General features: G+C 42.7%; 1 protein-coding gene across 24 annotated transcripts in view; it reads left to right on the forward strand.

Moving 5' to 3' along the window:
• BTRC (beta-transducin repeat containing E3 ubiquitin protein ligase) overlaps positions 1-27,922 on the forward strand; it is a 171,612-nt gene that overhangs the window by 103,430 nt on the left and 40,260 nt on the right. For all 24 annotated transcript variants that reach the window (XM_043552402.1, XM_043552400.1, XM_043552404.1 and 21 more), the window contains one exon: positions 24,298-24,529. In XM_043552402.1, the coding sequence (XP_043408337.1) occupies positions 24,298-24,529 (232 nt within the window). The remainder of the gene's footprint in view (positions 1-24,297; positions 24,530-27,922) is intronic.

Here is a 27,922-nt window from a genome sequence, read left to right on the forward strand (position 1 = left end):
ATGTGTTCATAGTCTTAGTGATGGGCTTGTTTCTGTGTCAATTGTAAAGTAGCAGCTGAGATATTCAGACACGCTTGTGTACAGATACACTGTATGTTCTGCCCTTCCTAATGTGTAACCTAGACTTCCATTGTTTCTAGTCTGCATTGCACACCAAGGTCCCAAGATAACTGCAACAGGACAGCAAGCATCCTATTGCAAAGAGTAGTATTCCAATATTTCCTTTCTACATAAACAGGAAATATTTCCTTTCTACATAAAGGTTAAAAAAGCATGGTTAGAAAAGGCCGATATTATCTTAGTTTCCAGAAGCTGCATCAATAAACTGCAGTATTCCTAATAAAGCCACTCAGTGTCTAGGTTTAACTAATGGCTGATTTTCATGGCTTTGACAGTGAGCTGTGTGAGTTATTTTCTCCTGATATTGTAAAAATAATGAGAGCAAATTAGAACAATCAGTTTACACAGATAGCTCCTGATTGGAGGTGATGGGCAATATGGCAGCGGGTAATCCATCTTCGGGCTCCTGTCACATTAACTTCAGCAGTGTGGAAAAGATCAGGCGGAGCAAACCGGAATCCTGCCCAATCAGAACACTGAAATTAATGAGAAGAGCATTGTTCTGTGATCAACCTTTTAATTAGCAAGACTGGCGATGAAGGGAGTGATGAAGCTGGCAGCACAGCTGCACAATGGCAGGCATGTTTTCTGTGAGGGGGGAGGAAAAACATGGGTTTTAAATTATCCCTTCTGTGCTCCCTGTACACCAGCAGTGTGTCTCCATTCAAACCCCTTTACAGATCTTAACAGACAAACAGCCGCATCCAGGGTAATATTGCAAAGCATGGCTGTTACTAATGAGTGGTTCAGTACCAGGTCCTAACTGGGGTCAGTCAGGAAAATGTTGATCACTGTTTTAAAAAAAAAAATAATTAAATTCAGTAGGTTACATGAGAGATTTCAAATTTCACTCTGTTTCTAATGAGGAGGGGTAGAGTAGATAAAGCACTAGCAAGGGTCTCCCTATTGTATCCCCTTCCTCTTCAGTTTCCCTTTAAAATTCGATTCCCCAGCCAAGAGTGTTACTCTGATTCTGTCCCTTTCGGTAATCAAAAAGAGAGTGGGAATCAGATACTGCATTAATTTTCTAATGCTCTCTTGTTCTCTCTTGCACCTGCATGGTTTTGTTCAGCTGTTTTCACTTTTCAGTGTGAAATTATTATTAAAGGGTTTTGACTTCACTTCATATGTAAGCTGAGAAGATCAATTTGATATTTTATGTAGAGGGAAGAGAGAGAAACTCAGAACGGTTCTGAAGTGCACACTAAAAATCAAAACTAAAATTAATGATTGTTCCAACTGCGGGACCCACCTTTAGGATTGACTTTTATAAAAAGGGGGAGAGTAGAATCTTGGTGAGAGAGTGAATTCATAGAGGGGTATATTTCTGAGGAGGAAGATAGCAGGAAAATATTGGAAAATCGTATTAGCATTGGCACCAAGGTGTGAAAACCGTGGCATGAAGCTGTAGATCTCGAGTACTGTGCCTGTGTTTCCCTAATATCTGCAAGATGTTTTCAGACACTGTTTTACTCCTTACACCTCACCTCTGAAGAAGGCCGAATGATGGAAAAAGCAATGCTAAAGGTTTGTTTTCAGTGTCTGTGCTAATTGTCTTTTGATTTGCAATCCTTCTGTTATTTTGCCACATTTAAAGTAACTGAAATTATTTTTAAAGCAAGTGGAAGTTTGGATATTCTGTCACGGTATTGTCCACAATGTCATTTCCTGTTACATACTATATTATAACTTCACAACACAGTGCAAAAAGAAAATATTAAAGGCACCTGTGGTTTCAGGTTATTTGGGGCAACGATACTGTATTTGCAATTTAATTGTAGAGGGGCTCGGAATGACACCTGTTGTTAAGGTTTCCTGACAGGAAAGACTTCCCTTTGTCTTCAGTTGCTTATAATTTTGCCAAATTTTCACATTTGGGCTGAAATGTTACTTCTCAAGCTGATTTTTTTTTTCCAGCCTGAGGCAGAGGTAAAATTCAGTGCGCAGGATGAACGGTGCTCACTTAATAAGCAGCTATTCAATATTTTGTTTCATCATCATTGTTTAGTGTGTGGCCCTATGCTTTATTTACTGCACATTATTCAAACCCTGCTCTGAAGACAGGATTATTAATTTCCTCCTGGGTATTCTGCGAGGCTTATCACTATAGTATTTGAATGCTTCACAAACGTCAATTAAAATTATCTTCACAGCACCACTCTGAGATGAGGGAGTGAATTATCCCCATTTTACAGATGAGAATTGAGGCACAGAGAAATTAAAGTAAAAAGTTTCTACTGATTTTGGGTCCCCAATTTGAGACACCTAGAACCTGAGTTTTCAAATGACTTAGCATTATATGGCATTACATATATTCAAAGTACATCTCCCATTGACTTCAGTTACAGCTGTGAGTGCTCAGCACTTCTGCAAATCAGACCCAAGGGTTTCCAGTCAGGTACTCAAAGTGGAGCACACCATTGGTGATCATCTGTGAGAAGTTTGATTTAAGTGACTTGCCCAATATCCCTTAGGAACTCTGTTGCAGAGGCAGGGATAGAATTCATTTCTCCAGGGCAGCATTCAAATGCCTTAACTATGAGACTGTCCTTTCTCTTCTTGCGGTTTTCTGCTTTTTCACTACACACCTTCCAACTTCTGCAACAAATGAGGCAAGGGTCCTATCAACAAAATCCTCAATCATTACACAAACCTAAGGCCATCCTATATACTGAATGAGATGGGGTCCTGTGGATAAAATAGTATGTTATCATGTAATTAAAGACTGAAACATAATACACACAAAGGGACTGAATTAATGCTGGTATTTCCTAACTTTGGAGTACTTGACTTTGCAACCTTAATAATAATCTTTTAACATAGTTTTGTGTGTATGTAATTTATAGATTCTGTGAAATTGAAGTTTAGAGTAAAAAATCATTGGCCCATAGGTTGAAAACTTACCTGTGATCGTTACAGTTCTTGAAGTTATACAATAATAGGTTCAAAAGATCACCTGTATTGATCATCAAGTAAGTCAAAAGACGTACATTTACTATTATGATGGACACTACAGACGTTCGTGTAAGTACAGTAATTGTTCCTCCTTTGCATGTAAAAATTCAACGTCCTTAACATAAAAAGGTGTGTTTGCCCTACACATATTGCAGCTTCAGTTGCTCACAGAATCATGTTACCATGATTGCAAAACTGCAGTGATAGTGGCCAGCATGTTGGATCCATATTTGGTCATTGTTCTCAAATTTTACATTCCTCTGTCCTTTCATATTCACACTGTAATTTCCTTTACACTAGCTTTGCTGGGTGCACACCATTTACTATTCCAGGAATGTTTAAAAGGCTGCATGTTTTATTTTTGTAGCCTGTTTTCACTTTTTCCCATCAGGACTTTTTATCCTACATGGTGTCTGAGAAGCCTAAAAAACAGCATGAGGGAGAAAGTATGCCCAATTGTTGCACTGAGTGCAGAATAAGTGTAAATATCTTTGTGCTCGATTACTGTCTAGAGCATCTGCTTTAAAACAATCGTGTGACCCTGTGTCGGCCAATGACTGATTGGTTTGGCTTAGATTTGGATGCCAAAAACAGTTGACCAATTTAGGAAGGCAGCAATACAGAACTATTCTGGTGGACATGTCTCTCTCAGTTAAAACCCAAGGATGTAATAGCGTATTTCTAATGAGATGCAGTATAGTCCATGGGCACTGAACTGCGAATTAGGGGACCAAGGTTCCATCCCCAGCCCTGCCCAGTTTGATGCCTGTTGTGTCCTTGGCTAGTTGTTTCACTTCTCTGCCTCACCCATTTGTAAAATGGGGATAATGATTCTCAACATTTCTTTGTAAAGTCTTTGGAGATCTAGGGGCAAAAAATCTTACATAAGAAATAAGAAGTAATAGTATACTCTAGCATGGTCGTTGGTAGCGCAAACCTAAAGCGGCTTTCCACACACACCCCTTATGGAGAGTTATATGAAAAATGTGTAACTGAGAAATGAGTCCACCTGAAAAGGCTAAAGAATTTTGTTTGTTTCTTAACCTTACATGGCAGGCTAAGTCCAAGACAAATTAGAATTTTTCAAAGCCTGCCATTTTTTTTTAGCTGAAAGCACAAAATGGTGGGGAATTTTTTTTATAAAACACACAGCCTAGTAAATTGGCCCTTTAATTCAATTTAGAGAGTGACAAAGTGATTCACTTGCGGGCTAGAACTAAATGAGAAATTTTCTACCCAAAAGTAATTTTTATTCAGAGAAGATGCTAACAGGCGGGGAGGAGATATGTCCTAGAACGTACTGGCTCCTGACACCATAAATGTGGAGTCACTACCGTGACTCCAGAATGGAATATGCTGGCATGGGGTATAATAATGTAAATAGCGTGAATATTTCACATGTGAATTAATAGGCAACCTAAGGAGTGTTAATATTTACATATATGTGAAACTGCACATATTGCAATTCTTGCTCTTCTTTCTCTCATGGATCAAGTTTTCCTTGTCTAACTTCTGTTTAGCTTTAGCATCTGGCTGATCTGTCACTGTTCGATATTTTTGGTGGTTTTTTTTAAATCGGGTTTTCTATAATTTGTCTGAGATTGTGATATGTTTTGCATGTTTAATCTAGTTGGAACACTGGCTGTACTTCCAAGATAACTTTTTTTGGTGCCGTTTTCCCCCCAGGGTTTGAATGTTGCTTTGAGACTTGTATATTTCTGCAGTGTTCCGTCAGGCTGAGGCAGGACGTTTCTCTGTGCTGTTTTGTGTTCTTTTCCTGGATAGTTCTGAAGTTTTTCTCTGCTTTACTTTCCCTTTTCTTAACTTCATTAATTTATTTTAAGGAATGTGGAGTATTATAAACTAATGTCTTTCATTCCAGGATCACAGCATGCTTAACAACAAAACCCTCATGAGGTAGGTATGTAGAATTCCAAGAGGGGAATGGTGACTTGACCAAGGTCACACATAAAAGTCTGTAGCATAATAATAATTATAACAACCTGTAGGTCTACAGATACCCCAGTCTTTTGCTTTAACACCTTCTTTTCCTTCTGGGTACATGTCAGCTTTCATTAGTACTATGCACCTCAGGTATCTATAACTATTATCTAACTGATACAAGTCATTTTGCATAGTATAAACAGTGTGGATATGGCCAAACTGGCTATTAAGCTACAAAATGCCTGCCAAGATTTGACAGTGTTCTTGAGATTTTCCTAGTAAGATTGTTTTAGCAGTTGTGCTGGTTCTGGTTGATGCAATTAAGGTTGCAAAGCAGTGTTCATCATAAGCCTTTTCTTCACAAATTTTTAATACCTTTTTGAACAAGTCACTTGGTTAAATTTAATTTTTCCAGCATCTTTTGGAAGATGGAGCAAAAAACAGTCTAATTTTTTTCAAGATGAGAAAGGGGGAAAAAATATAAACCTAAAGTTAAACTGTCAGTCAGGAAATGCAAGAGTTACTGCTGAACATGCAAATCTTAACTCTGTCCCAGTACATAAACATTATAATAGTCTTTATACTTAAGCACTGTCTTAGATGATATATGTATTTAAGATTGCCAAAAAAATTAATTTGAGAAATAGCAAGGGATTACATAATTAGCCTATCAAAATGTGTATATTCAACCTTAACTTTCAGATTTCCTGACTTTTGAGGCTTAACTTGTGCAACTGTGATATTGAATAACATAGCTTTTTGCACTTCAAATATGTTGCATGTTATTTGAACACGTGCTTGTTTTGACATTATTTGAATTTCCCCTTCAGTTGAAAGATTGCAACATTATTTTAAAACATAAAAACAAAAGTAAATTTAGAGTATGTTTGTAAAAAATGCTCCTTTGGCTCTAACATAGAAGACTAGAAGATCACCACAAAAGCTGCTTTTCTCACCAGCCTTATAATGACAGGTTTCAGAGAAACAACCCTGTTAGTCTGTATTCGCAAAAAGAAAAGGAGTACTTGTGGCACCTTAGAGACTAACCAATTTATTTGAGCATAAGCTTTCATGCGCTATAGCTCACTTCATCGGATGCATACTGTGGAAAGTACAGAAGATCTTTTTATACACACAAACCATGAAAAAATGGGTGTTTACCACTACAAAAGGTTATAATGTCATGCATAGATGTTGCAGTTGATAAGGCTTTTCAAAGGGTTGACAATCACAGTAGTGGGGGAATCTTGTATCTCTTATTTATTTGAGCATAAGCTTTTGTGAGCTGCAGCTCACTTCATCGGATACATGAAGTGAGCTGTAGCTCACGAAAGCTTATGCTCAAATAAATTGGTTAGTCTCTAAGATGCCACAAGTCCTCCTTTTCTTTTTGCGAATACAGACTAACACGGCTGCTACTCTGAAACTTGTATCTCTTGAGAGCTTCAACACCATAAGATGGGTATAGCAGCTTCATTTCTTAAGTTCTTGCTTGTAGATTTGAATGAGACCCATAATACATTAATGTTAAGGAGGGAAGAAGCTGTCCAATTTATATTGGTCCTTAAGGATCCCATGATGCCTATCGCAAGAGTTAGGGTTATTAACCCTGATGATGTGGCCAGAATCAATTCCGGTGATATCAGTCAGCCAACCTAAATTACATATGTTGTTTCAGCAGGAGAAATTCACCTTCTCCGAACGCCAGTGTAGCTCCCGCTGCAGGTACACACGCGTGAAACCGGAGCTGTTCTGTGTGGTAATGGCATCGGGGCTGCACGTGCACCCTGTGCCACTTCACGTTTCCATGCGAAGGCGAAAAGAGTAGCCGCACCACCTGATTTTCTTGTAAAACTATTTCCCCATGTTTATTGCCCCCCCCCCCCCCCCCCCCATTCCTCAGACGTTCTGGTCAACTGCTGGAAGTGCCCCACCTTGATTATCGCTACAAAAGGTTCCCCCCCTTACCTGATCACTCTCTTGTTACAGTGTGTATGGTAACACCCATTGTTTCCTGTTCTCTGTGTATATACATCTCCCCACTGTATTTTCCACTGCATGCATCCGATGAAGTGAGCTGTAGCTCACGAAAGCTTCTGCTCAAATAAATTTGTTAGTCTCTAAGGTGCCACAAGTCCTCCTTTTCTTTTTGTGGATACAGACTAACACGGCTGCTACTCTGAAACCTTTGATTACCTTCATCTTCAACTATTGTGCTCATGTTGATACACCTTGACCAAGTCTTGATGGCTAGACTCCTCCTATGTAGGCCTCATTAATATGGCAGACTCAAACCTGTAGGCTTCAAGCCCTGTCCATGGATGGATTAGTTCTCTCAAAGAGGGACGCAGTAAGTGCCTCTTTCTGTTTAGGGGAATCTTACACAGCTAGCAGATATTTTGTTTGCCTGCCATTTTATGCCAAGAATTGTGAGATGCCAGCTCAAACTCCACATTCTGGAACGATACACAAAGATCTCAACAGACCCTGAGGAGACAAGTGTCAAGATACTGCGAGTGGACAAGCCAGCATCATCTAGTGCTCTGTCCAGCAGACGGGCTGCACAGAAAAGCCTGCACTGAGAAAGGAATTAGCACCAGCACCAAAGACGGCATCTGTAGGGGAGCAACAAAACAGACACTTACAGTGTCAAAGTCTAGCACTGACAGGGACCGTTGTAAGCACAGAGGCAGAGACTCCAGGCAAACCTGGGTGTCCTCCCATAAAGACAGGCAATGCAGAGCCTCTGGAAAGAAATCCATCAGGTCCTGTACAGAGTCAAGCGATGGGGAGAACATGCAGCCTACAGCATTCGACACTCCACCTGGCTGGCTCTGGAACTGCCCCTTTCAGCATCAGTGATGACTATGGAAGACTAGGAGAAAATGGGATCATCCACCAGTGCCAAAATATCTGCTGATACAGACCCTGGAACCAAGAGTGCCAGTCACATCAGCAGCACCCTTACAAGACATTTCCTCATCATCACCACCGGAGCATGGGTTCTCCCCATCTTCAAGCTCTGGAGTCCTCTGCTACCCCTGGTTTCGAATTGCAAGGGACCTGAGGGAGGGTTGTGGCTGCTCTGCCCTTTAAGCCCTCATATGGGAGCACAAGGAGGCCCAGGGCACATGTGCAGCCCAGATGGATACAGCTAGAGATGCATGGGATCCAAACAAACTAAATCATCTTGAAGAGCCCTGGTTACTGGCATTATGATCTAGTGGGCAGAATACTGGACTGAGGCTCCGGCGGCTTATGTTCTATTCCCAGCCCTGCCACCTGCCTGCTGGGTGACCTTGGGTGAGTCTCTTCACTGCTCTGTGCCTCTGTTTCCCCCCTGTAAAATGGGAATAGTGATACTGCTCCCCTTTGAAAAGCGCATTGAGATCTAGTGATGAAAACCACTATCTAAGAGCTGGTTGGTATTACTATTATTATTTATTAACCAGTCATTTCTTCATCGTGCTGTGGTCCGCAGATCAGCTACAATGGGTACTTCAGCCTGCTTGCAGGTTGGGGCAGAACCAGACCTGTCAGTCGCTAGCTCCCCCAGCCCTTGCTGCTGCAAAGCTTTTCTGAGGGAAATTCTGCACTAGATTTCCAATTACTGAGCCAAAGTGTCAGTCCAAAAGAAAAGTGAGCTGTAGCTCACGAAAGCTCATGCTCAAATAAATTGGTTAGTCTCTAAGGTGCCACAAGTACTCCTTTTCTTTTTGCGAATACAGACTAACACGGCTGTTACTCTGAAACCAGTCAAAAAGAAGTGTCTGATTCCGAGCCGTACCCCAGAGCTGCCTTTGCCTTTAGGTGGTTATGTCTCCTCGGCTCCTCTTCCCCTTCTGAGGTGTTTGTAGCAGCTCGTGCGCCTAGAGGCTTCAGAGAGGGAGTTAGGCCAAGAAAAGCCAGAGGTAAAAGGATGGATCTGTGTCCTCTGCTCCCCCACATAGAGTGCCTCACTGGGGAGCTTGGATGGCTCTGTGAATTGAGCTCAGTTCTCCCTGTCCCCCGTCCATATGGGGCCAGCTCAGCCATGCATAATCTCGTACAGAATTCATGAGTTCAGAAAGATTCCCCAAATTGTCATAGTGGGCACTGGACACTGGCATTGGCAGCATCCCCGCTGGCAGTACGGTAAGTTGCCTTTAGGCCCAGCTCTCTTTCACCGTTGCTACCTTTATAGCAGACTTCCCGGGGGATTCTGCCAAATGACATAGGGAAATGCAAATCCATCTCTGGTCATTGTGAATCCCATGCAATAGAAAGGGGTAGAATGGGGAGTTCCTTCCATGGATAACAGACTTGTTCTGGTTGTGATGGTCAACCTGTCTGTTGGGTTTTCATTTAGGAGAAAATAAAAATGAAAAATACCACAATTAGCAGCAACACCACAAAAAGTAAAATTGTTAATTGAGTGAGGCTTGTAATTTCTTAGCAGAGCTGTCTGATAAGCCTTCCTTGTAAGGCTTTGGTTGTAGGTAATAAAACTGTTGTTTAATTAATGCCAGTGTTTTTTTCTAAACCTCTGCATTTTACAAAATTGAGTGGTGGAATGTGTGAACCGAAAAGTGGAATCAGATTGCTCTTTTATCATGTTAATTTAGGTCTGTCACTCCCATTCTAGATCATGATTTACTGTCCCAACAGTTATTAAGTGGGTTGCAAGAGAAGCACTTTACTACCATCTGAATTCTGACTTAGGAGAAACCAAACATGATTAGTTTCAGAGTAGCAGCCGTGTTAGTCTGTATCCGCAAAAAGAAAAGGAGGACTTGTGGTACCTTAGAGACTAACAAATTTATTTGAGCATAAGCTTTTGTGAGCTACAGCAAAGCTTATGCTCAAATAAATTTGTTAGTCTCTAAGGTGCCACAAGTACTCCTTTTCTTTTTGCAAACATGATTAGGCTCCACAGTAAGTTAATGTATCATTGTTTGAGATCTGGATTTCAAAATTGGCTTAGATCACAGATGGAGATGAGTTTGGAGTTTAATGTTTCATAAAAGACATTAGTCACAATACTGAATCCTCACATATAATTTAACACAATTAACAGATCTGAAGACTTGAATAGGAGGGGATGTTATAAGTCAAGACCCATTCATAGAGCTGCCTGGAGGTCCAGGTATGGGTCAGGAGAGGGTGTTGCTGGACAGGCCTGAAGTTCATTAGCAGAACAGGTTTCAAAGTAGCAGCCGTGTTAGTCTGTATTCGCAAAAAGAAAAGGAGTACTTCTGGCACCTTAGAGACTAACCAATTTATAAATTTGTTAGTCTCTAAGGTGCCACAAGTACTCCTTTTCTTTTTATTAGCAGAACAGTTTGGAGTCGAATATAGGAATAGCAGGGCTGCTGCAAGGAAGGGTTGAGATGCATTGGTGGAGCTTTGTTTGGCCCAAATTGGAGTAGCCTGGTATCTTTTTTTCGTGTCTTATATAACACACCTTTCAAACACAAACCTCCAAATTCACTTATTATGAATTAAATAAAAACATCATCATACAGGTGATAAGTCCGTTTCAGTCAAACAACCTAAATAACTTTTTGCAGCACTGTTGGTCTCAGGATATGAGAGAGACAAGGTAGGAGAGATAATATCTTTCGTTGGACCAACTTCTCTTGGCAGAAGGTACAAGCTAACAGAGTTTTTCAGGTCTGAAGAAAGGCTCTGTGTAGCTCGAAATCTTTGTACCTTCCAACAAAGGAAGTTGATCATAAAAGACATTACCTCCCCTACCTTGTCTCTCTCAACCTAAATAACAGTAAGGAGTCCCCCTTCCCTAAAACTTGGGTAAGCAGATGATCTTTGACCTTCAGGGCATGCTGCAACTAACTTGGGCTCTCTAGGGCCAAGAGAGTAGTAAATTCCAGAGTTGAGTCCTTCATTGAGAATGATTTGTCCCTCCCAAACCAAGCACATCTTAGGAACTGTCAGCTCCCAGCTGACCTCAACTGCTAGGGGAAAAAAACACAGACAAACACCTTCTATACCACCTGCAGCTTTCAATTCATCTCTCCCTGTGTGGCCCCCAGCAAAGCACATTGCAGTAACTCAATCCAGAGGCAACAAAAAGTGGGGATAACTGTGTCAAAAGCCACATCCAGAAAGAAAGGCTATAACTTCCTTGCCAGGTATGGATGGGGAAATGCACTGTTGCTGTCCAGATATATAGAAGCAGTCAAGGATCCAACAAGACCCCATGTGAACATGAGTAACGAGAAAGGAATTCATGCCCTCCCAAGATAAAGACTATGCCACATCCTGCGGTTGTGCCTATCAGTATTATAAGTGCAGTGGCAGGAGTGTATGAGGGGAGCCTGGATCTCGAATATCAGAGAACTCTCCGTCAGGCCTGAGGGGCATTGATTGAAAGGGTCGCGTGAGAAAGTTTTAATGGTTTCTGTGCAGCACCCCATAGCACAGAGGTTCTCAACCTTTTTCTTTTGGAGGCACCTTCTCCCCCCCACCCCCCGATGCTATAAAACAAACTCCACAGCCCACCTGTGCCGCAATAACTGGTTTTCTGCATATAAAAGCCAGGGCCTGCATTAGGGCGTAGCAAGCAGGGCAATTGCCTGGGGCCCCATGCCACAGGGTCCCCTTTCGAAGCAGTATTGCTCAGGCTTCAGCTTCAGCCCCAGGGCTCAGGGACCTGGGCTTCAGTCCCATGCGGTGGGGCTTTGGCTTTCTGCCCTGGGCTCCAGCGCGTCTAGTGCTGGCCCTGCTTGGAGGCCCCCCTGAAACCTGCTCGAGTCCCGCTGCGGGGCCCTGGACACCTGGTTGAGAACTGCTGGCATAGTATACTTGGCTTCAGTTGTTATTTTCAATCAGTCTTTCTCACTCCATCAAATTCTTAGAAAAAAGAAAAGAAAAATGTAATTGTGGTTATCGTAATGCATCCTGTTATATTTATCACCTTTGCTATCTCTCTGAATGGCAGTAATATTAATCACTAACTTCCAAAATTCAGCAAGTCCCCTTGTGGTTAAATATTGAACTTACTATGATAAGTAAGGTGACTTTACTGAAGTGAACCCTCTCGAGGGCACTTCTTTGGACTCAAGGAGAATTTGTTAGCTGGCTTCGTATTTGTATTGATTTTAAGGCAGTTGTCAGGATACAATGTGCCTTTCAGAAAAAGTCAGGAAACTTCAGCAGCAAACGTGTTGGGTTTTTTTACTTTGCAGTTTTGGTCCAAGCTTTAAAGGCTGCTTAAATGGTTGGCATGATTCAGCAGATTGACTGCAAAGTATAGTGGTAATTTAAATAAAATATTCAGATAGTCTAGGCCATGCCACTGGTTAGAGTTTGGAAGCCTTCATAGATGGTTCTTGGCGACAAAAATATCAATGTACCAGTTGGTTGATAGTGCTTGAGGGGAAGATGCACGCTTAGGGGTATGTGTGAAATGCTGTTTGGTGATGCATGCCCTTCTGGTGGGAGCACCTTTCACCTGAGTGCTACTTATCTGCCTGTGAGATAAATGGTTTCATGTCATGACTGTTTAACAAACGGACAGCTGAAGCAAGGAGAGGTGAAGTGATTGTCCCAGGCCATGCAGCGAGTCAGTGTAGTATAACTCGGGAGACCTGACTCCCGGGTCCCTGCTCCGGATTGCTACACCATATCATGAGCATGGAGCTTATCCGTGATCAATAAATAATAGCCTCTTACTAGAAAGATCTGCCTTTGTTTCTGTCGTTAGCTATCTCCGTGTACAGAATTAAACGTAATATGGTTGTGCCTTTCTAGTCTCACTTACCCCAGGCTACTTAAAGCTCAGTGTTGAAACAGAAGCACCTAATTTGGAAACCACTCCTGGACTGTAGGTGACCTGGCATCCATCTGTAGAGGACGATTGATAACCCGTGAGAGAAGAGTAGGTGATGACAACAAGTATGCTTTCCCAGTTGTGAAAATTAAAGTTTTTAATTGTCTGATATTTTTTACAGTAACTAGATCTGCATGACGCCCATGGCTGACGTGATCAAAACAGATCGTTGAGCAGCCCCTGAATCATGGGATTTGAAAATGGGCTCCTGTACCTCTCATAGCAAGCTGGGTATTTTTAAGCTCTTTTACTTTTAGAAAGAATTGTCATCTGTCATTTGGTTTGCCTGAACTTCAGAGAAACTAGTGGGGCAGCTTATTAATTATTCATGTGCCAGCAACACTTAAAGCCAATTAAAATTAAAAACAGCAACATTGCAGCTAGCTGTAGGCATCACCAAATTGTCACAGCGGTGGCTGTGACTGTTCTATAGTGAGAGTGCTAGAGGGAGCTCTAACCTTGTTCAGAGGAACAGTGTAGGAACCGTGCCTTCCATTTATCTAGCTGGCTCACTGTCAGCAAAAGCTGGATTCTCTTAATGTTTAATTTTGTTTTGTACCAGAAAGTTGTGTGCATCTTTCCCAAGACTGATCCTTTAATGCTAGGGCCCTACCAAATTCACGGACCATGAAATCTGGTCTCCCCCTGTGAAATTTGGTCTTTTGTGAGCACAGGAGGCTGGACTAGATGATCTCTCCAGGTCCCTTCCAGCCCTACATTTGTGTGATTGTGTGTGCTTTTTCCCTGTACTATAGAGATTTCATGGGGGAGACCAGCATTTCTCAAATTGGAGGTCCTGACCCAAAAGGGGTCGCAAGGTTATTTTAGGGGGGTCACGGTATTGCCACCCTTACTTCTGCACTGCTGCCTTAAGAGCTGGGTGGCCAGAGAGTAGCGGCTGCTGTCTGAGGGCTCAGCTCTGCAGGCAGCAGCGGAGAAGTAAGGGTGGCAATGCCATTTCATGCCATCCTTACTTCTGTGCTGCTGCTGGCGGCGGTGCTGCCTTCAGAGCTGGGCTCCTGGCCAGCAGCCACCGCTCTCCAGCTGCCCAGCTCTGAGGGCATCGCCAGAACAGAAGTAAGGGTAGCAGTACCGCAACACACACCCCCAACTTCTTTTGGGTCAAGATCCCTACAGTTACAACACTGTGAAGTTTCAGAGTTAAATAGCTGAAATCATGAGATTTACGATTTTTAAAATCCTATGACCATGAAATGGACCAAAATGGACTGTGAATTTGGTAGGGCCATACATATGCTCTTCCTAGCAATGGAGAGTCAAACAGTGTGTTCTCCAATATGTTGGTGCCAGGCGTAATGCATTAACTGCCCCAAGACAGAGAAGAAACAAGGGAGAGATGATAGGATAGAGGAGGTATTTAAATGAATAGTGCAGAGAAGGTAAATTGAATGATTCTGTTTACTCATTCTCACAATGCAAGAACAAGAGCACACCCAATGAAATTAAAAGACAACAAATTTCATATTGATAAAAGGAAATGCTACCTTACTCAATACATAATGAATCTTTGGAATACGCTACCTTAAGATGTTTAGCCAAATACCATGATAGATTTTGAAAAAAAAGGATTAACAATTCTTGTGAATAACACCACGTGGAGTTGCACGAGATAGGATAAAAATGCATGAGCGATACCAGCCCTCTTGTTTTAGGGCATAAGGCACCACTTTACTGCCTGGGATGGATGAAACTTCTCATATGGATTTGATGAGCTACATGACTTAATTTAATCTCATTGCTCTTGGTACAAGGGAGTAGAGCTAGGAGGAATGGGGTGAAATCAGGAAAAGAAAAGTGTAGGCTGAGTTAGAGACGACAAACTTCCAGACTGGAGACCATTGCACAGTCCAACAGATCTCCTGATCTAGGCTGAACGTAATCCTAGACAATAGAGTATGGTGAATAATCCTGCTCTGACTACCAGGGGAGGGACTGAGTGGGAGCTGAGAGGTCCCTCCCTGTCCAATTTGGTTCTGTTACAGGCAGTTGCACTAAAGCTATCTCAGTTTCACTGACTCTCTTGAGGTGGGTATAATTCTGGGAGGGTGACTACCTCCTCTGCTTCAGAGTGTCTTGATTTATTTGTAGTGAAAAGATAGAAGTCAAGGAATATAGGGAAACGTGTGATTCTCTGGGCCAGAGATAGGAGAGATCTGTAAGATTTTCTGGTTGCGAGCAGAGGTTGCTTATTGTTTTAGCTATGTGAGGGGGACCCCAAGGACCCACTGGCTACATCGCTTAAATTGTAAACTCTCTGGGTAGGGGCCATCTTTTTGTTCTGTTGTACAGCACCTAGCACAATGGGTTCCTGGTCCGGGACCATGACCCTTAGGCCTACAGCAGTGCAAATAATGAATAAGGATGGTGATGGAGGGAGCCCTCTTTGGTCATGACGTTTGGTTATGTTTTATGGAAGGAGTACTCTGGAAAGAGATGCTTGCTGATGACTGGAAGCAATTCATCCCCCGCCTTTCTCAACCTCTACGCTTCTTCCTTGCTTACCGTAGAGCTACAGTCTACATGCTCTTCTTGTCTAGTCTTTAATTCTTTTGTGATCTGGCATATCCTGGACCAACGTATTCCTCTCTAAAGATATAGGGGAAATGGGAGAATTTCCTTTGCCCACCCATTTGGAGGCCAGAACTCAGGCCATCTTCTATCAAGGAAAGGATGCGTCTAGTCCTAGGTAATCCTGAGAAATGAGTGGTAAAGCCAGCAGAATGACTGAACAAGCAAGATACCAGGTATGGTGGTGGATAGCAGGTAGGTGGCCTCATCTGGTGGATGAGCAAAGGCTGAGAGATGAACCCCTGCAGATTTTGTCCATAGCCCGTTGACCAGCTTTAACCTGAAACGATACAATGGTTTGGTAGATGAGCAACCCAGCTCCATGCTCCCCATGCAGTTGCCCCAGCACAGTTCACACCATCCCTCCTTTTCATCCCCGTTTCTCGGTTGTTCCTTTGCTTCTTCCCTCCCTGTTTGTCCAGCTCAAGCAAGTGCTACATGCTGCTCACGGCAAGGTGGAGACATCACATGGTGCCACCTATGGCTAAACAAAGTGGGAATAACATGAACAGAGAAGAGAAACTTAAGCTGGCTAAGGTGCAAGGTGAATGTGAGCTGTTCCTGCAGCTAACTGAATTAACTGGCCATTTCAGGAGCAGGGAAGGTGATGAATTTCACTGAGCAACTTGTAGGAGCATGTTTGCAGTGGGAGGAAGTGTGGATCAGGAGTCGTGCAGTTTTCCCCTAACCCCACTGCTGTTTTTGTTTGTTCTATGAAAGGAGGAAACCCTGGGATTATCTGGTGTTTAAAAGGCCTTGGAGTGTCGTGGCCTCTAAACCGAGATGGGGCACTAACTCTCATTGTGACCTTGGGCAAGTCACTTACATTCTTTTGGCCCCATCATTGCAAAAAGTTTTCAAAAGCAGGAAAGTCAGTGAAAAGTAATGCCACATCTGAGCTGTGCTCTCCTGAGTAAACTATGGGGAGAAATACCCAAGTATCTCAGAGAAGGCTGCAGTCTCTTAATGCTAAAAGTGTATGAAAGCTTTCCATTGACAAGACGAAGATGTTCCAGGTATCCTGATCCTTTTATCTGGTGCACCCAGCCATGGACATTAGACCTATTAGGTCACCCCCTCTTTGAATGTGTTGTCTAGTCTCATTTAAAATTATTCATGTTGGCCTGCCCCCCAGTACACTGTTTCCTGGTGGCTTTCTGTCTGGGTTAAGGGAGTACACGAGGGAAAAAGGAAACTCTTCGGTAACACCCGTAAAGGGAACTGCCACTCAGTCAGTAGTGTATGTGTTTACCAGTGGCTGTTTTAGAAAACTAGAAACCTGCTGCCTGGAGCATAGCCTACCCCTTGCCATCCCATTAATGAGCCCTTTGCTGCTACTGGTAAAGGCTGACTTCAGTAGATTGTTCTCCAAGTAATAATGTACATATTGCTGCTTTCCCTTAACAGTAGTAATGTGTAGTAGTCCCAGCTGTCCAAAGCTGGGTCAGGTAACATATGCGAAAGGGGAAGTGTTTCTGCTTAACTAATTTAAGAGTCACTCTTTACCTGTCTAAGAGTGCCTCTAAAGTATGTGTAGGGTTTGGTTATTTCTAGCATACCCCTCACCATGGATTCTCAGTGTTTATAGGGAAGAGAGGAGGGTTGTTAATGCTACTGATTTGTTTTGCTCTCAGTAACTTGGTTTCTTTAACCTGGGGAAAGTGTGGCATATGCCAGCATTGTCCAGGTGCTGCCATCACAAGATGATTCCTCACCAGTCCCAGTTATTTTCAAAGGAATCCTACAGAGACTGATCAAACTTACAGTTAAGGTAGGGGGGAAACTCCCCCTTCACTTCCATTTCTCCCAGCACAGAAATTTTATTTTGGTGGTTTTACCAACATTTAAAATCCAGATGTGAGACCTATATCAAAGGAAAGGTATACAGTCAGAGCCACCAGATTCCAGACAATTAAACTTTATTAGTCTGTCTGAAACATTAAGTATTAGCTTAAAAGAACAGTTTTTCATCTGCTCTCCCTGTTGCGGTTTACTTTTTAGCAGTGTGGGAGAAGAGCTTCTTCTCTAGCCAGCATTATTATTGCTGTTCTTTGTATAGCAGGTGTGCAAGCATGCATGGCTCAGTCTTGCCCTCCCCAGTCCCTGGAGAGATTCAGCACATTACATCGGTGGTGCCTGCAGCTTTCTCTGGTCCCAGAAGAACACAACCTTGTCTCTAAATGTCACTCCTCTGATTTGGAGGTGAAGTCCTTAGCCAGGCACCCCTTAGCCCAACAAAGTATCGTATGTAGTTAGATGGTACCTCTGGGAACTTTTTTCAGAGTAACAGCCGTGTTAGTCTGTATTCGCAAAAAGAAAAGGAGTACTTGTGGCACCTTAGAGACTAACCAATTTATCTGAGCATAAGCTTTCGTGAGCTACAGCTCACTTCATCGGATGCATCCGATGAAGTGAGCTGTAGCTCACGAAAGCTTATGCTCAAATAAATTGGTTAGTCTCTAAGGTGCCACAAGTACTCCTTTTCTTTTTGCCCTCTGGGAACTGTTGCCCCCACCGGACCTCAAGAAGCACAGCAGCCTGAGCTTCTCATTCCACTGACCTTCCATCTAAATGTATCTTCTTTTCCTACCGAATTTGCCACTGTGAAATTAGAAGCCGGATGTGAGCAAGCAGCTAACAAACAAGTACAGGCAAAATTGTTACTTCTTTGGATATCCAGGGGGCTGTTCATTTCAGTTGGTGTTTTTTTTAATTTCCTCCTGGAACTAAAATCCTGGCTCCTTTGTGTGGGGCTTTCTTTTGACTCAGATGTGGTTGGTGGCGATCTGCTCCCGGGTTGTGTTGGGTTTTGAAAGTGTTCCAGCGAGCTTTGCAGTGGAGAAACTGTAGTCCAGTACATGGCAAGTAAGCCCATGTATGTGCTAAACTAATGGTTAACTTTCCTGGAATCTGTTGTGCGAGATGGAGGCAGACGAAATGGGTAGCTTCTAAACTGAGCTTTTAAAATAAAAGTAAATGGACTGAGGTGTTTAATGACCTAGTGTTGTAGCTTTGAGTTCTATCAAGTCAAATATAGGAAAAAACAAGTTCCAGCAAAAGAGGGCATCATGAGAAATGGACTGCCCTTCTGATGTAATTTCAGTTCTGTGGCTCATTGGCCCTTGGTTCTTTGTGCTAATCCCTCTTATGTGGGGATGGTCTTACAGTGTGGACATTCATCCACTGGGAGCTGGACGGAGCCCTGCCTCTTCCAACCCCGCCCTTCAGAAAACCCCATTTTTTGTTTGAAGAAGTAGATTGTTAATTTCTGTCTAAGCCTTACAGGTCCCCATGGGGGGAGAATAGCTCAGTGGTTTGAGCATTGGCCTGCTAAACCCAGAGTTGTGAGTTCAGTCCTTGAGGGTGCCATTTGGAATCTGGGGCAAAAATTGAGGATTGGTCCTGCTTTGAGCAGGGGGTTAGACTAGATGACCTCCTGAGGTCCCTTCCAACCCTGGTATTCTATGATTCTATGTTACACCCATGCTCCCAGGCCGCTCTTGGGCATCCTCCTTCCAGCTTCTCAAAACAATGTAGTTAAAGAGATTACTGGTAAGTGACTTCAGAACATGTCCATCTCTGTCCTAGCCCACTAGGGCTAAGCAGTCTACCTCTGCAGCCCTTGGTAATTACAGGCCCAAGGAGGAAGACACAAGCCATGGGACTTGGGCCTCGGTGTCCTGCCGCTTCTGCTGTGTGCTGCTGTTAAGTCACCCAAGCAAACCCTTCCCAACTTGACTTTAAAGTACTAGTTCTTATTAGTTTAGGGGTCACATGAGGGGCGTTGGGGCACATTCAGATGCTCCAGTACATCAGCATGCACTGAGTGGTATGTGGTTATGGGCAAATGATTTTGCGGCCACAAGGTGGCTTGAAAACCCAACAGTGCTGGAATTGTTCAGCTGACAGTGACTTCTCCAGATCTAGAACCGTGAAGAGAGACACATCTTGCTGCTGTAGCTGCACCATTTAATTCCTCTGCCTTTGCCACCCAGCTTCTAAAGTGCACCAGAATATTTGAGCATGATTTGTACTGCTGTTTAATTCAGTTATTTGTCTGGATTCATTAGATTTTTTTTAATTGCTTAAACATGCACATTGGCCATGACTTTCCTTTCAATGTTGTTTGCTGCCCTCTCTCTGTTCCCCCCCATCTGCCCCTTAACCCCCCCCACGTGGTACCTTTTTCTGTTGTGCCACTGCTTTGACTTTCCCCAGTGTCTTTTATCTTGTGAGCAAAGTTTGAGCAGTACGCAGAAAGTTAACTGCCTGGAGTCTTTTAAATATAAGTAACACGCACCCAGTAATAAGCTGTCGGTTGTTTTTTTGCTGCCTGCAAAGAAACATAAACACAGCGCTCGTTTCTGGCAGGTTTTTACTGTCAGAGTTTCTCCTATTATATTTATCTTACAATTTGCCAGGGGGTGAAGTTATTAAGTTTTAGCAGCAGCCATCGATCAAGTTCACAAGTTAACACGATAAAGGCTTTGAGCCGCTCCGATCCAGGAAAATGATGATCCTCACTCGGTAATTAACTAAATGAGAAAGTTAAATCTTACTTGAGAGCTGGGAGAGATGAAAGAGAGGTGTTTGTCAGTTTCTCAGTGGAAATTAGAAGCAGTTTTCTGCAATTCCCTAAGCTGCTGCTCTGTCATATTTTACATAAGCACTGGGAAAACGTCTTGTAATTAGTGCTGTCAAGGAGGATTTTTTTTGCTGAAGGATGTTGGAATAATTCATTAGATTATCAAGAAAGGCTTGTGTCCTGAAATGATTAGCACAGTGAAATTTAAACCATTAACGATAACAAGTTTAGAGCTTGCTGCAGTGCAGAGGCACCCGGGGTATGTCTGTGCCTATTTCAATCATTTCTTATAATTAAACATTATGTCCTTTTTTTCCCCCTCCCCTTCAGTAGGACCCATCCAAAAATGCTGTTAAGGTGGCTCTGTCTAGATCAGTGAGTTTACCAGCACTGGTGGTGCACATAGTTAGTGAAAAGATGCAACTGCAAATAAGCAAGACAAAGTATTTGAGTTTGAGAACCAAAGAACACATGACCCCTGATGCTCTTTCCTGCCCATGTAAGTGACTAAGACATATTAGCGCTGGAATATCATGGAATGCCTTTCCCTCCCCTTTGGCTGTAGAGAAACTCAAGTGAGAAACTTGCAGCATTGTTTTATTTTCTCTGAACCATTTTAGAGCTTCACAGACACATAGGTGCATTTCTTGTGGCGCTAGCTGGGTTTTTTGAGCATCCACACTTTGCAAGAGACAGGACAGTTCCTACCACAAGAAGCTTATGGTCGGAGTCAATCTGTACACAAAAAGAGCTCTAACATGGTTTTCTACGGTGAGTAGGGGACATCTGTGTTACAACCCTTTTCCCCCCCCCAAAAAAAAAGATTGCTGGTGTGGCTGAAAAAACGGATTCTTGTAATAGTAGCGGAGAGCTGTGCTGGCATTTGGCTTTTCCCATACTGAAGAAGGACCCATAAGCCCCATCTATACAACAAAAACAACCTCTGTTACTAAGTTGGTGGGCCAACCATGTTATACCATGGTTATTTTTGTTTTGTTCACACAAATTTAGACTGATCCAACCTTTGTTTATCCATACTAAAATGTTGCCCCTTCTTGTAGACGTAGGCTATTCTTTAGACTCAGGTCCTTCGTTATATTAGTTCTCTCCTACCTCCTCGTGCATACAGATAGGCTCTGTTAATTGTAGCCACTCAGAAAAATGGCCTTGTAATTGTTGCTTGCAGTGTTACTGTCGCTGTGTTTGTCGCAGGATACGAGAGAGACGAGGTGGGTGTGGTAGTATCTTTTATTGGACCAACTTCTGTTGGTAAAAGAGACAAGCTTTCAAGCTCCACCGAGCTCTTCTTTGGGCAGGCCTGAAGAAAAGCTTGTAATTACGGACAGCTTACTAAACCAGTCTGTTCAATGCCAGGATGTCTGACTAGAATTGATGGAATGCCTTCACCATCTTGAGTATTGTGTTCAGTGCTGGTCACCCCATCTCAAAAATGGTATCACTGAAATAGAATCAAAGAATCACAGAATATCAGGGTTGGAAGGGACCTCAGGAGGAAATAGACCTCTGCAAGTATAAAGGTGCCACTCACAGAAGCTACAGGTCCCAGCATGTCACGCTGCTCAGATCAAAATGAAGCACTGAAGGGTGGCCCCTATCGTCTGCAGGGTCATGCCTCCACATTCAAACCTGGGAGGGAAGAAGAAAAAGGTGGCGGACTGTGATCTGCTCCACTTGGGCTACATTTGGGCGCTTTCGTATGCCGTACACAGATGCATCTTCTTTGGGTAACATGCAGTGATTGTTTGTGGTTCCTGTTGTCTGTGGTTATTTTTGATAGTGAGGCAGGTAATACATCTTCATCCCAACAAACAGTAGAAAGCTCTGGGCTGAAAACCTTTTGGGTGGTACATTTGTATGAATATTTAACTTCATTTTATTATCCGTATGTCTGATAGCACTGTCTCTTCTGGAGGGGCTTCTTGATTCTAACAGATAAGAGGGCATTTAATGCTCTAGCAAATAGTGACTGTTCTCACTGAAAGGAGGACACAAAAGGCAGAAGGTACAGGTTTAAAAACCATGCTCTATTGAGATAGCCTGCTGTAACATTGGCTGTGCAGCAAATGAAATGAGAAATGAAATGAGGTCAGGCTTGTAAAATACACCATTTGTCAACTATCTCCAGCATTTCATGGGTTTTTCTGTTTTGCAAACAGCTAAACTGCAGTAAAAACAGCCAGAGTCCCTCAAGGCTGATGTTCAATACAGCCCATCCTTAATCTTTGTATGCCATGCCATTGCCAGGAAAAATCCAACCTTTCACGCCATGGAGTTCATTCCCACAGTTGCCTCAGAGATGTTAGCATTCTCTCTATATAAAGAGAGTGTCCAGAAGAAGAGTGTGTGTTTCTCCTCCCTCCAAATATCCCATTTATGGGACACTATTATCCACATGATGAGAGAATATAAAACCATTGTACAAGGATTTTATACTTTGCTGTTAGTTTGCAACTCTGCCACCAGCTATTAGCCATCTTTGATGATCCTTACTGAATGCTCCCAGAAACATTCCCCAGTGTTTGAGGACTCTCAGCTCCATTTTGAGGGGAATGAGAAAGGAAACAAAACAAGTGTTGCAGACCAGTTTGCTCGTGATGCAAAGCTGAGCAATGATACAATCTGATATCCTTGTACCGTACTATGGTCTCAGAAAATCAGAGTTAATTCAAACCATAATACAAAGCCAGAATATACTTTTTGTTAAAATGGCTGCCATTTACCAGGGCAGTTTTGTAAGAAAATCTATCCAGCCATCTCTGTTAGATGAAAAATTAAGTAGATTTTAAAGGATTCTGTCACTTTTGGTAATCCAAGGTGTGAGTAACACAGGTAAGGATTTTAGGTGAACAGGGAGGTGTAATCTGGGGTACAAGCCTGGGAGCTAGAAATTCCTGAGTTCTTGTCCCTGCTTTGGCAGGCACTTTCTATAGCCTTTTAGCAAATCACTTAACATCTTTCCATTGATCCTTCCTCCCAGTAAATAGATTCTATGTATATTCCTCTTAGGTACAAATTACATGTAGAGTGTGTACAGTCTGGTTATTTTCTTTTAGATTGACTAAAATATCATTAATTTTGTTAATACACATTGTGGTATAGCAAGTCAGTGAAACTGAAATACTACATCACAAAATATAACTTGTATTTATCATGATAGGTGCAATTTGGTTTTAATTGATAATTCATAATGCAGTAGCAAATGTAGACTAGAGTGTTTTTGTAAAAGAAATGATCTAATAATGTGAACTGTCATTACAGTGCCGTCTGTTATTAAAGCTTTGCTGTGACGTAGGGCTAGACACCAGCTTTTAGTAAGACTTACCAGGTTTGCAGATTACTAAAATGAGACTTATCAAGGTTCCATGGCACATGGATATATCTTGACAATGGCCCTTTAAAACTTGTCTTGGTTAAATGTAAGACCGTTGTACTTGGTTTTATTTATTTATTTATTTATTTATTTAAGTTGTGGCAGTAGAATCCTAAAAATAAACAGATATTCCCTTAGTTTAGTATTTAATAAAAGCTATTTAGTAACCAGCATGGGAAAACATAGATTTCCCAGTTGACAGCTAATTTGGCTTGGGATGTGCTCATGGTACAATACGTGTGCTTTTCTTTCAGTTAAATCATTAAAAACAAAACTTCCGTGCATCTTGCTTTTAGGCGATAGAGTGAAGAGTCTGTTTTCTCCTGTCCCTGAGATCCCTTCTTCAAAATCAGACTATGTTGAGACCTTCTGGCAAAATATTAACAGTGACTATAAAGTTTAGTATTTGATTCTTTGCATGAAGTACAGATGAGCACCAGATGTTGGGGTGTTGATTTAACAGATTTTACTGTATACTATGTGTGTTATTAAAATGATCGTTGTGCAGTTTCTTATCCATCTCATGTATTTTCTATTAATTTTAGCAGCAGTCCATTGTAGCCCTGAAGCAAATACTTTAGAAGAGAAACAAAATACAAATGCAGTCTTCTGTGGTGCACTGAAGTAGCTGATAATGGCAAATTAGGAATCTGTCAGCATTTTACTGTGTGTAAAATGTAACTAAAATGTGTTTGTATTAAGCTGCCACTCTTGTTCTCCCATCTAACGACAGTACTTTGTGTGCAGCTCCAGCATGAACTGTACTGTCCTCCAAGGTTACCAGTTTCTGTGGCCACTTGCAGACTGACAGCAGCAAATGGGATATGCAGACTCATGTTAGCGTCCCAAGCTTTATTTCATGTTTTCTTCTTTCCTTTCAAGACAAAACTTGCCAATGGCACTTCCAGCATGATTGTGCCCAAACAAAGGAAGCTGTCTGCAAGCTATGAGAAAGAGAAGGAGCTGTGCGTCAAGTATTTTGAACAGTGGTCCGAGTCCGACCAAGTGGAGTTTGTGGAACATCTCATCTCCCAGATGTGTCATTACCAGCACGGACATATAAACTCGTACCTCAAACCCATGTTACAGAGGGACTTCATCACTGCATTGCCAGGTATTTCCACCCGGTTGGGGGAAGGATCTTCCAGGTTGTCCTTGAAAGAGCTATGGTATTTGGCTTCCTCTGACAGTGGGCATTCCCTGTGGGAGAGTGTTCTTGGAGAAGGGAGAAGTTTTGCGAAGTAGGTAGCAGCAGATTGTGAATGAAAGGCTTTATAGAAGTGCACAGTAGTAGTAACACTTCACTCAATATCGCTACCCTTTTGATTGAAATAAATGGATGATTTTACCAAATGTCTAGGGCATGTGACACAGAAAACAGAGCACCTGATTGTCATTAAGACAGTAACAGTGTCTGAATAACAGAATTTTAAAAATTGTAACTACCTTTTATCGTCTCTGGTTTTCCCTTGGGATTTTTTCATTCAGAATTTTGACCACTTTTTATTAATAAAATATTTTCCTGTAGCCACGGATTTGAATATTAATTACCTACAGTGAACAACATGTCAGGATAAAGAGTGGACGTGATAACATATTCATATTTTGTACTTCTACAGTGCTTTTCATCTGAGGACATTGGCCTCAGCTAAATGTTTGGCTATTGTGGTGAATGAGGGTCACAGAACTACCTAAGTAGAGGAAAGCACTGAGCAAACAATTCTGTCAGTACCCCTGTGAGGGAGGTACCATTATTTTCCCTGTTTTACAGATGGGGAAACTGAGGCACGGGATAGTAAGTAACTTGCCCAAGGTTGTGCAGCAAGACAGTATCAGAACCAGCTTTAGAATTCTGGCTCTCAGTCCCATTCTCAAACCATTCGATCATACCTCCATAGACGATATTATAATTCAGATGGCTTGGTTCCTGAGTCTCTGATGGAATTAAGTAAAATGTGTTGCCATCTTTGCTGATGACTCTGAACACTTAGTTGAAGAGAAAATTGCTTGGAAGAATTTCTCACACATATTGTTTATCCTGTGCAGACCTTTGAAGAGCTGCTCAATTCCTACGTGCTCCTTCTTTCCAAACATTTGACTTCTAATGGGATTGTTCCACATGATACTTAAATTCTAGGGCTGAAGAAGGAGAAAACATGTTTGTTTTTAATTGTGGATCTTATAAAGAATAACGCCATCATGGGAGTGTTGCTAGGAAATTAAATACACAGATTCCTGGGATTTTATAAATTATAACTGCCTCATAATCAAATGGCTCTGGTAGACCTTGAAAAAAATCTTTGTTGTGCTAAGTGTGTTATTGTGGTAGTTTTTAGAGGTCTAATGGCAATAATCTCATGTACCAGAGCAGCATTATAACGTGTGGAACTCTTCTGTTACACAGACACAGGGAGCAATTTGAAGAGGCATTTGCCTTTCCATAGTTAAGACTGAAGCACGCTCACTTTCTGTTATAAACCCAATTTTTTTCAGTCCTTTCTCTGCCCAACTTCATCAAAGACAAACGAATCCACCTCATATTTCACCCATTAATCTCACCCTTGGGGCCTTTTTCTGGAAAGTTTTGGCAAGTAGCAGAAGTCGTTTCAGAAGGGATTTAAAAAATTTTCTTTGGGTGGTTGCAGACATATTTTCCATTCAGGTGTGCGTGTGGCTGGCGCACCCAAGCCAGAGAGCTTTGCCTAGTAGTACCCTGAGGGGCAGCACCCGTGCCCTGTCTCTCTTAGCGCCTCCCCAGGCTATTTAAAGGTAGTGCTCCTCCGAACCCCCTCAGTTCCTTCTCACCACTCCTGAGTAGACTCAGAGCACTTGGTGTGGTATTTTCTTCACGCTGTTCCATCTCAGTCTCTCTTGGATTTTGTTGTCCATATAGTAAGTTAGTTTAACAGTATTTATGTTTTTAGTTTATAGGAGTTAGGATAAATATTCCCTCACCAAGGTTTAACTGTTGTCCATTGTTTGGGGTGGCTGTTCCCAGCAGTGACCCCCCATATGTGGTACTTGTTGCGCCTGGGAGAAGGGCACATTAAGGAAAGGAGCTTCATCTGCAAATCATTCAAGAACAGAGGTGGTGAGGGACTTGCACCTCAAACAGCACCTTGTGGAGCCGGCCACGAGGCCCGCTTGGCACTGGAGACCTGTGTGGATCGTTCATCCTCTCAGACAACTTTCAGAGTAGCAGCCGTGTTAGTCTGTATTCGCAAAAAGAAAAGGAGGACTTGTGGACCTTAGAGACTAACTGGTTTGGAAGTAGAGCGAGCCAGTGTTCTGTGACCAGACTCTCATGCCTCCCCCAGGAGTAGAGAGATCATTCTCCTTCCTCAGGCCTCTGGACTGCAGAACCACTCCAGAGGTTGGGAAGATTCCACCTTCTCTTCCAGGTGGAGCGAAGACAATCACCATGATTCTTCTGATATGTGGGATGGAGCTGGGCCATCCACTCGCTTTCCGGTACCGAGGCGGCATCCGTTGAGCACATTACCATTCATGGGATGCCCATTGAGTCCATTACCAACAACATTGGCACCAGCTATTTCCATGCCATTGGTATACCAGGCAGCATCAGACTTGCTTTGCCCCTCTGTTCTTGCTCCCCAGTTATTCAGGAGCATTCTGCTGCCAGGAGTACTTCTGTGTGGTCCTCTGTGCCACCTGAATTGATTGCAGACTTGTCTCAGTCAACAGCACTGTCTTCAGTACTGCCAAGACTCAGAGGAGGCACTCAAGGTCAACCTCCTCATGGGTACCGTGAGGCGTGTTAGCACAGCTACTATCTTCGGCACCGATGATGATTGCAGTGAAGACCACATCTATGGCATCGATACCAACCCTGACTGCAGCGCCATCTTGTTTTGCTGCCAAGTGGGAGTACAGTGCCCTTGCCTGTCCTCAAGGCATCAGCTTCTCTCTCTGCTTTGGTAACGATGCAGCCAGCATATTGGGCTTCGGACAATGCTGGATGTTTGCTTGCTGCACCTGGGGTGGATCCCCCATTGTCTTCAGATGACTTGGGGGGGGGGGGGTTCATCGAGAGCAAGTTCGGAGGCACCATCTCCCTCATTACCAAGACATCATTCTCAAAGATTGTTGAGACCTCCTGTGGATCACAATCAGTACCAAGATCAGCATTGCTCCTGCAATAGGGACCGCGGGTCTTGGCCCAGTGCCTACTGCCCACCTATGCTGTATCCCTATATTCAGTGTCTGCCTTGGAATCTCTGGACCGTTTCTCAATCTGTGAAGTCCCAATTGTCAGCCCACTCCAGGGCAAGGTCTCCTGGCCATTCCCGATATTCTCTCTTCAGTCACCTACATTGCTGACTCAGAGGTGGCTTCCTCAACCCAGGATCAGCCTGAGCCACTCGTACAGGGACCTCTGCTGCCACAGGAGGTTCCACAGGCTCCACTTCCTTCATCTTTATCACCAGCTGGTTCTGCAATACTAGACTCTTCCTCTCCAGTGGCTGAGGATTTTAAATCACATCAG

Source organism: Chelonia mydas, chromosome 7, assembly GCF_015237465.2.
Source record: "Chelonia mydas isolate rCheMyd1 chromosome 7, rCheMyd1.pri.v2, whole genome shotgun sequence".
Taxonomy (NCBI): Eukaryota; Metazoa; Chordata; order Testudines; family Cheloniidae; genus Chelonia; species Chelonia mydas.